Consider the following 10,764-nt stretch of genomic DNA (forward strand, 5'->3'; position numbering starts at 1 on the left):
CCTGTATCTGATTCTTTCCAATCTTGGGTGTTCCTCACTATGAATCTCATATTCGACCCTCTTCCAGATGAAACTGCAAAATGAGGAGGGGGCAGATTTGCAGTTGAGTTTTAAACTACAAATTGGACTTCTGATGTCAATGATCAAATTAAATGACTGTTTCAAACTTTAATCAGCTCCACTACTTCGTGCCCTGTAATGGTGGAAATTATGAAGATTCCAGTCCAATTTTGGATCACCAATACTAGAAACAAGGGATCTTCCACAGAGTTTGCAGATTGATGACAACAGTACAATTGCAGGGACACCAAGAAAATGCAAGGTAGAAAATTGACCCCAGCCTCACACCTCAGACAGAAAATGAGCACTTTACATCCCAAAACTGCTTAGCGTGTGGTTGTTAAAAGGAAAAGTATAGTTGATAAGTTTGCACCAGAGACATTGTATAGAATTCACTTAGTTCAAACCCACCTTCCCATTTCCTCTGTCCCCTTTGTACAGAATTCTTGGTCTATTTTGATCTTTTCCTGTTTATCTGTTTTCTATTTTTAGCGCAGTTGCAGAAGGCCCACAGTTGGTCCAAGTCTCAGTAAAATAACAGCACTGAGGTGATAAAATAAGATGACGTACACACAATACCAGTAATTAAACCAACCAGGAGAGAGAAATGTCCTTGAATACTGTGAGATATCCTATTCCTTTGACTAGGCAGGTGTTACATTTATTTAGCCAGCACTTACATCTCCCTAAACTATTTAGACAACTTTGACTTGTCCTCTATATCTGAGTGTTCACAAACCTCCTGAATGTTGATTGTTCATCTTCATCTGACTCTGATCATCCAATGATCTCCATCCATGCTAGTTCAATATGATCTGTTTGACACGGACAGTCATCTTTGTCTCTTCACTCTAGCCAACCCATCCCCTCCCCCCACCCCCACTTTGTCTGATTTGCTTGCTAGAACATTTCTTAGCTTATCTTATTAATTCTTCGCAGTCTGTAGGCACTGTCAATGTGCTTGACAAACTTCACTTACTTATCAGTTACAAAAAAAGAGAGCTCAGTTCAAACATTTGTCTTGAATTTAAGATTATACAAGCCATTCTGCAACTCATAACAGAATTATCCCATTTCAGGACAGTTAACAAATTATTAATAAAGATCATTCACATATTGACATTTTTCTCTGATTCTGCTGTGGGTTAGTGAGGAATGTTTTCCTCAGTGCTGTCAGGTTCATTCCTACTTTTTCACAATTCCATCCTCAACTTTATTCATTCAAGAATGTTGTAAATTAGCTGAAGAAAACCAAAACAACAGAATACTTGACCACACTGTCCTCATTATTTCTTCTTTTTTGACCAGGCCCTTTGGCCCTCGATGTTGTGCTGACCTGTGAACTAATCTAAGCCCATCCCCCTACTCTATCCCATCATCATCTATGTGCTTATCCAAGGATTGTTTAAATGTCTCCAATGTGGCTGAGTAACTACATTGGCAGGCAGGGCATTCCACGCCTTTACCATTCTCTGAGTAAAGAACCTGCCTCTGACATCTGTCTTAAATCTGTCACCCCTCAATTTGTAACTATGCCTCCCCATACAAGCTGATGTCATCATCTTAGGAAAAAGACTTTCATTGTCTAACCGTCTAATCCTCTGATCATCTTGTATGTCTCTATCAAATCCCCTCTTGGCCTTCTTTCCAATGAGAACAGACCCAAGTCTCTCAGCCTTTCCTCATAACTCCTTCCCTCCAGACCTGGCAACATCCTGATAAATTTCCTCTGCATCTTTTCCAATGCTTCCACATCCTTCTTGTAATGAGGTGACCAGAACTGTACACAATATGCCAAGTGTGGCAACACTAGCATTTTGTATAGTTGCAGCATGACATTACGGCTCCAGAACTCAATCCCTCTACCAATAAGACCTAACTCACTGTATGCCTTCTTAATAGCGCTATCAACCTGGGTGGCAACTTTCAGGGACCTATGTACATGGACTCCAAGATCCCTCTGCACATTCACACTACCAAGAATTTTTCCATTGACCCACTATTTTGCCTTCCTGTTATTCTTACCAAAGTCAATCACCTCACATGTATCTGCATTGAGCTCCATTTGCCACCTTTCAGCCCAATTCTGCAGTTTATCCAAGTCCCCCGCAACCTGCAACGTTCTTCCACACTGTCCTCTACTCCACTGATCTTAGTGTCATCTGCAAACTTACTGACCCATCCACCTATGCCTGCCTTCAAGTCATTTGTAAAAATGACAAACAGCAGTGGTTGCAAAACAGATCCTTGTGGCACACCACTAGTAACCGGACTCCAGGCTGAATATTTTCCATCAACCACCACTTGCTGCTTTCTCACAGAAAGCAGTTCCTAATCCAAACTGCTAATTCACCCTCAATCCCATGCCTCTGTATTTTCTCCAACAGGCTACCATGTGGAACTGTATCAAAGGCTTTACTGAAGTCCATGTACACCATGTCAACTGCCCTAGCTCATCCACACGCTTGGTCATCTTCTCAAAAAACTCAGAGGTTTGTGAGACATGACCTGCCCTTGACGAAACCATGTTGACTATCTGAAATCAAATTGTTGCTTGCTAGGTGATTATAGATCCTATCTCTTATAATCTTTCCAGAACTTTTCCTACAACCGAGGTAAGGCTCACTGGTCTATAATTACCTGGCTGAGCAGATAATATATTTACTAACTTTAATGGGAGCAAGAACCTGAGTCTTCGTTTCATTCATATAAAGACCTCTCCTCTGTCCAGATCTTTCTCCCACTTCCTTCCTAGGTACAATCCACATCTCAATCTCTGCCCGGATACGATCCATTGTCTCAGTCCCTGCCCAGATATGATTCAACATCTCAATCCCTGCTAAATATGATTTGTTGTCTCAATTCCTGCCTAGATATGGCCCCTCCTCTAAGTGCCTGACTAGCTATGACCCGTATCTCAATCCCTGTACAGATATGATTCGTCGTCTCAATCCCTGACTGGATACAATCCATTGTCTCAAACTCTGCCTGGATAAGATCCGTCATCTCAATCCCTGCTTGGATGTGACCGTCCTGTCAATTCCTGATGAAGGGCTCTTGCCCGAAACGTAGATTTTCCTGCTCCTTGAGTGCTGCCTGACCTGCTATGCTTTTCCAGCACCACACTCTTGACTCCTGCCCAGATATGATCTGTCATCTCAATCCCTGCCCAGATACAATCCATCATCTCAGTCACTACCCGGACACAATCAATTGTCTCAATTCCTACCCGGATATGATCTGCCATCTCAATCACTGTCCGGGTACAATCTGTCATCTCAATCACTGCCCAGCTATGTCCCCTCTTTTCCCTCCTTGCCCTGATACGTTCCTCTTATCAATCTCTGTCTGTTTATGACCCTTTGTTTCAATCCCTGTCAGGATACGATTCCTCACCTCAATTCACATCCAGACACACATTCTCATCAATGTTTAAGCTGGTATACAGAGCTATGTGTTGGATTCTCATTTGCACACCAGGCATTGGGCGTTGGGGACCCCACATCCTGATCAACATTTATGCACAATTCCTATACTATTGCTCCAGTCATCCAATGGGGTTTCCTCTGGGTGATCAAGTTTCCTCCTGCAGCCCAAAAATGTGCAAGTTAGGTGAATTGGCCATGCTAAATTGCCCATTGTGTTCGGAGATATGTAGATTATGTGCATTAGTCAGGGGAAATGTAGAGGAATGGGCCTGGGTTAGATACTCTTCGGAGGGTTGGTGTGGACTTGTTAGGCCAAAAGGCCTGTTTCCACACTGTAGAGATTCTATGATTCTATGAATTATGGAATACAAATTAGTTTTACTAATACTAATTGCACTATCTGGTACTCAATCCTTTCATGAGTGGAAAGTTTCTCCCCAGCCACTTTGTTCCAGACACTTAATGATTTTGAAAATTTCTATCAACTTTCCCCTCAATGGTCTCTTTCCCAAGAAAGGCAGTCCCAACTTTTCCAATCTTCCCTCACAACTGAATTTGCTCTTAGCTTTAGCCAAATTGATTCTGTCCTTGAACCCGCTGAAACATTCTCTTTCTCCATTAGGGAAGGAGGTATTTGTATAATTGATAGTCATAGGTGAGGTGCTGGAAAACTGGAGGTTGGCTAACATGGCAGCATTATTTAAGAAAGGTGGTAAGGTCAAGCCAGGTAACTATAGACCGGTGAACCTGACATCAGTGGTGGGCAAGTTGTTGGAGGGAATCCTGAGGGATAGAATGTACATGTATTTGGAAAAGCAAGGATTGATTAGGGATGGTCAACATGGCTTTGTGCATGGAAAAGCATGTCTCACAAACTTGATTGAGGTTTTTTGAAGAAGAAACAAAGAGGATTGATGAGGGAAGAGTGGTAGCCATGATCTATATGGACTTCAGTAAGGTGTTCGACAAGGTTCCCCATGGGAGACTGGTTAGCAAAGTTAGATCTCATGGAATACAAGGAGAACTAACCATTTGGATACAGAACTGGCTCAAAGGTAGAAGACACAGGGTGGTGGTGGGAGATTGTTTTTCAGACAGGAGGCCTGTGACCAGTGGAGTGCCACAAGGATTGGTGCAGGGTCCACTACTTTTCTTCGTTTATAGAAATGATTTGGATGTGAGCATAAGAGGTACAGTTAGTAAGTTTGCAGATGACACCAATAGTGGACAGCGAAGAAGGTTACCTCAGATTACAACAGGATCTTGACTAGATGGGCCAATGGGCTGAGTATTGGCAGATGGAGATTAATCTAGATAAATGTGAGGTGCTGCATTTTGGGAAAGCAAATCTTAGCAGGACTTATACACTTAATGGTAAGGTCCTAGGGAATGTTACTAACAAAGAGACCTTGGAGTGCAGGTTCATAGCTCCTTGAAAGTGGAGTCGCAGGTAGATAGGAGAGTGAAGAAGGTATTTGGTATGCTTTACTTTATTGGTCAGAGTATTGAGTACAGGCGTTGGGAGGTCATGTTGCAGCTGTACAGGACATTGGTTAGGCCACTGTTGGAATATTGCGTACAATTCTGGTCTTCTTCCTATCGGAAGGATGTTGTGAAACTTGAAAGGGTTCGGAAAAGATTTACAAGGATGTTGCCAGGGTTGGAGGGTTTGAGCTATAGGGAGAGATTGAATAGGTTGGGGCTGTTTTCCTGGAGTGTCTGAGGCTGAGGGGTGACTTTATAGAGGTTTATAAAATCATGAGGGGCGTGGATAGGACAAATAGACAAATTCTTTTCCCTTGTGTGGGGGAGTCCAGACCAGAGGGCATAGGTTTAGGGTGAGATGGAAAAGATATAGAAGAGACCTAAGGCAAAACGTTTTCACACAGAGGGTGGTACATGTATGGAATGAGCTGCCAGAGGAAGTGGTGGAGGCTAGTACAATTCTCTACCTTAATTTGTACAGTTTTGGATTACTTATTACTTTGGTTCGACCCTTAGCATGTAACTCTTATACCTATCATGTTATTCCAGTCATTTGGTTTGTCTCCAGCGCCACCATATTTTTAATTTTTTGTAATTATCTCTCTGCCGCATTTAATCAGATTATAGGTCATCCCTTTGTTTGTTATTCCATTGTTGCCACTTTACTCACATCATTTTGATTATCTGCACAGACCTGTTATTTGATACTCCACTGACACCATTTGTATGATCTTTTGACCTCTCTGCCTATAAATTCTATGTCTGTGCACTTCTCTCTCATTCACCTGATAGAAGGGGCTACACTCCGAAAGCTTGTGATTTCAAATAACGTATTGGACTATAATCTGGTGTTGTGTGAATTCTGACTTTGTTTTATCTGCTTAAGAGTCATAGAGATGTACAACATGGAAACAGACCCTTCGGTCCAACCCGTCCATGCCGACCAGATATCCCAATCCAATCTAGTCCCACCTGCCAGCACCCGGCCCATGTCCCTCCAAATCCTTCCTATTCATATACCCATCCAAATGTCTCTTAAATGTTGTAATTGTACCAGCCTCCACCACATTCTCTGGCAGCTCATTCCATACACATACCACCCTCTGCGTGAAAAAGTTGCCCCTTAGGTCTCTTTTATATCTTTCCCCTCTCACCCTAAACCTATGCCCTCTAGTTCTGGACTCCCCGGTCCCAGGGAAAAGACTTTGTCTATTTATCCTATCCATGCCCCTCATAATTTTGTAAACCTCTATAAGGTCACCCCTCAGCCTCCGACACTCCAGGGAAAACAGCCCCAGCCTGTTCAGCATCTCCCTGTAGCACAGATCCTCCAACCTTGGCAACATCCTTGTAAATCTTTTCTGAACCCTTTCAAGTTTCACAACATTTTTCCGATAGGAAGGAGACCAGAATTGCACGCAATATTCCAACAGTGGCCTAACTGATGTCCTGTACAGCTGCAACACGACCTCCCAACTCCTGTACTCAATACTCTGACCAATAAAGGAAAGCATACCAAATGCCGCCTTCACTATTCTCGCTCTTTCTCCTCACGTTTTACTAATGCTGAAGAAGGGTCACCAGAACTGAAACATTAACTCTGCTTTCTCTCCACAGGTGCTGCCAGACTTGCTGGGTTTTTCCAACAATTTCTGATTTGGTTTCAAATTGTGAACAAACTGTTTTAGGCACCATGTGTCAGAGAGAATTGAAGATGCTGGCTAGGGAACAGAGTTAGTGAAGGGGATCAGAAACATTAATGCTGGTCTTCCCAATATAGACTCCCTCATTTAGCAAGACTAACATACTCTTATAAACAGCCATGCTAAACAAGAGTAAAATTCCCATAGAATGGGATACACTTGATTCTATTTTTAACAGTAAGAAACCTATTGGTTGCCTCGGACCAAAATGAGCCAAAAATCCTCTTACTTATCTTCTGCTTACTGCCTCCTTCCCAGCCCCCAACACCCTGCCTACCCCTCCTCTTTGCTACCTTCTTCACACCCCACCATCTCCTGCGTGCCAATTCCAACTCCTCTTCCCACTCACCTTCTCTCTAGCAAGCTCACAACAAGGTTTTGGAAGAGGACAGTGAGCAGGAGGAAGCACAGGTTTGGGGGAAGAAAGTAGCGAGAGGGAGAGAGACAGAGCGAGAAAGAGGGACCAAGGACCACAAAGGGATGGTTCATTTGCAAAAGACAGACTACACAGTAACTGCACTAACCAGGAATACAGTTATTCAGGGAAAATCCCTCAGTTAACAAACTGCATTCAAACACAAATGGTCTGTGCTTTCAATGAGCAAGACCTGAATTTATTTAGAGAAAATTTCTGGTCATTCACTGAATGGCAGACAAGTAGAGGGTTATGCCTGAAACGTCGATTCTCCTGCTCCTCTGATGTTGGCTGACCTGCTGTGCTTTTCCAGCACTACACTCTCGACTCTGATCTCCAGCATCTGCAGTCCTCACCTTTTCCTGGCAGATGTGTAGCATGTGACGAATGAGAGAGTGGAGTGATATCGAGAAGTCATAGTCAAGTTGAGCTAGGTGTTGTCAATGGAAATGTAGAAACTCTACTCTCAGTTGGGCTTGTGGTCATACCCTGTATGTTAAAAAGGCATTGGTTCTGTGCTGTCTATGTGTTTAAACAATATTAGTTGACAGTTTTCAGTTAACATTTAACCTTTACAAAGGGCAAAGAGGAAAACCTTTTCAAATTGCCACTTTAACACAACCGGCCCAACCTCTCTCACTCTCCTGTAGCCATGAGAGGTTAGTGACGAGCAAGGACAAACACCTCGTGTGGAGTTTGTGTTGACCTCTGGATTTGGGCTCCACCTTGAGGCAGAATTAAGTAATGTTTTGTGAAATTATTATTTTTGACATAATCTTTGGGATTTATCTAACATATTCCTTGTCCTTTATTCAAGTCCCTTTCTCCGAGATATAATTTTGTTTGATGGCATTTATACATCTTGAAACACTCTGCAAGCATTTCAAAAGTGGGGTAGGATGTGACGCAATGCAAGTCATTTTTAGTAGCTGGTTCAGCCTGTAGCATTGACTTGTCAGCTACAGATCAAACGACCTGCATCTTTGGATTGTATTAATTTAATTGTAAATTCTGATTACTTACAGTGTGGAAACAGGCCCTTCGGCCCAACAAGTCCACACCGACCCGCTGAAGCATAACCCACCCAGACCCGTTCTCCTACATTTACCCCTTCACCTAACACTACGGGCAATTTAGCATGGCCAATTCACCTAACCTGCACATTTTTGGATTTTGGGAGGAAACCGGAGCACCCGGAGGAAACCCACGCAGACACGGGGAGAATGTGCAAACTCCACGCAGAGTGTCGCCTGAGGCAGGAATTGAACCCGGGTGTCTGGCGCTGTGAGGCAGCAGTGCTAATCACTGTGCCACCGTGCCACCCACTAAATTATGTTTTGGAACATAATTTTCACAAAGATAGGTCACATAGTTTCTGTCTACCATAACCATGAAGAAATCACTCATGTCTCTAGGTTAATATACCTTTAAAGATATGCTCAAGATATTGTCACAGTATCATAGGAAATGACTTGTGGATTTAAAGGTTCCATCTTACCCCAGGATCACTTGAAGCATGACATGCTATTAAAAACATGCTGATCAATATTTTCTATTATAAACTAATGCTTGTATATAGTAGCCAGAATAAATACCTTTTGGATTGATCAAAGTTTAAGAAGGGTGGTAAGGACAAGCCAGAGAACTAGAGACCAGTGAGCCTGACGTCAGTAGTGGGCAAGGTGTTGGAGGGAATCCTGAGGGACAGGATATACATGTATTTGGAAAGGCAAAGACTGATTAAGGATAGTCAACATGGCTTTGTGCATGGGAAATCATGTCTCACAAACTTGATTGAAGAAGTAACAAAGTGGATTGATGAGGGCAGAGCAGTAGATGTGATCTATATGGACTTCAGTAAAGCGCTTGACAAGGTTCCCCATGGGAGACTGATTAGCAAGGTTAGATCTCATGGAATACAGGGAGAACTAGCCATTTGGATACAGAACTGGCTCAAAGGTAGAACACAGAGGATGGTGGTGGAGGGTTGTTTTTCAGACTGGAAGCCTGTGACCAGTGGAGTGCCACAAGGATCGGTGCTGGGTCCTCTACTTTTTGTCATTTATATAAATGATTTGGATGCGAGCGTAAGAGGTACAGTTAGTAAGTTTGCAGATGACACCCAAAATTGGAGGTATAGTGGACAGCGAAGAAGGTCACCTCAGATTACAACAGGATCTTGACCAGATGGGCCAATGGGTTGAGAAGTGGCAGATGCAGTTTAATTCAGATAAATGCGAGGTGCTGCATTTTGGGAAAGCAAATCTTAGCAGGACTTATACACTTAATGGTAAGGTCCGAGGGAGTGTTGCTGAACAAAGAGACCTTGGAGTGCAGGTTCATAGCTCCTTGAAAGTGGAGTTACATGTAGATAGGATAGTGAAGAAGGCGTTTGGTATGCTTTCTTTTATTGGTTCGAGTATTGAGTACAGCAGTTGGAAGGTCATGTTGCGGCTGTACAGGACATTGGTTGGAATATTGTGTGCAGTTCTGGTCTCCTTCCTAGCGGAAAGATGTTGTGAAACTTGAAAGGGTTCAGAAAAAGATTTACAAGGATGTTGCCAGTGTTGGCAGATTTGAGCTATAGGGAAAGGTTGAACAGGGTGGGGCTGTTTTCCCTGGAGCGTTGGATGCTGAGTGGTGACCTTATAGAGGTTTACAAAATCATGAGGGGCATGGATAGGATCAATAGACAAAGTCTTTTCCCTGAGATCGGGGAGTCCAGAACTAGAGGGCATAGGTTTAGGGTGAGTGGGGAAAGATATAAAAGAGACCTAAGGGGCAACTTTTCACACAGAGGGTGGTACGGGTATGGAATGAGCTGCCAGAGGAAGTGGTGGAGGCTGGTATACTTGGAACATTTAAAAGGCATTTGGATCGGTATATGAATAGGAAGAGTTTGGAGGGATATGGACAGGGTGCTGGCAGGTGGGATTGGATTGGGTTGGGATATCTGATTGGCATGGACGAACTGGACCGAAGGGTCTGTTTACATGCTGTACATCTCTATGACTCTTATAAAAATGTATTGCTGCATCAAGTAAAACATCTGGAGGCAAACTCTCACCACCTCATGCAACCAGCAAATGAATTTCAATATAGATAAGTCTGGGATTTTGATATTTGACAGGATGAATAAAACAATTCTATGGGCAAAAGCAGCAAAGGAATCTAGGTATACAGATATACAAATCATATAATATGCAGGTTAATAAGATCATATAATTAACTCACCAACTGGATCATTCACACATGGACCATATCGTATAAACCCTTCTCTTTTCATGATACCCATACATATGCAATTTCTTTCAAAGGTTATCTATATTTCCTGTACACCAAATTTCTTCTGTATGTTTTAGTTTTGTTTTAAAAGCCATTTAATTTATAAATGTAGGCATTCAGGAAATACAATATTTCAACTTATGAAAATTGTTTCCTTCAGCTGAGAAATGTCTGAAATACCTAACTGAAATGTTTCTTTTCTTTTGTGATGTATTTTATTTTGCAGCTTATTTCAAATAAAAATACAGCCTGCTGTAAATGTTCAGTCCGTGTTTCAATTTGTACGGTATGCTTTCTGATTGGACAATATCGAAGGAACTCAACTCCAGTTCTAACATTTAGTCAATAGGAACCTATCATTCAATTAAAGTTACAATTTTCAGGAAAA

At 42.4% G+C, this 10,764-nt stretch overlaps 1 protein-coding gene across 1 annotated transcript in view; it reads left to right on the forward strand.

Annotated features, from left to right (window-relative positions):
• The window catches only part of cyb561d2 (cytochrome b561 family, member D2), a 116,477-nt gene extending 105,995 nt beyond the window's left edge, over positions 1-10,482 (forward strand). Inside the window, exon 4 of the mRNA XM_072582730.1 lies at positions 8,117-10,482. Coding sequence (XP_072438831.1) covers positions 8,117-8,163 — 47 coding nt within the window. The 3' untranslated portion in view covers positions 8,164-10,482. The remainder of the gene's footprint in view (positions 1-8,116) is intronic.
• Positions 10,483-10,764: the final 282 nt, after the last annotated feature.

Source organism: Chiloscyllium punctatum, chromosome 12 (genome assembly GCF_047496795.1).
Source record: "Chiloscyllium punctatum isolate Juve2018m chromosome 12, sChiPun1.3, whole genome shotgun sequence".
Taxonomy (NCBI): domain Eukaryota; kingdom Metazoa; phylum Chordata; class Chondrichthyes; order Orectolobiformes; family Hemiscylliidae; genus Chiloscyllium; species Chiloscyllium punctatum.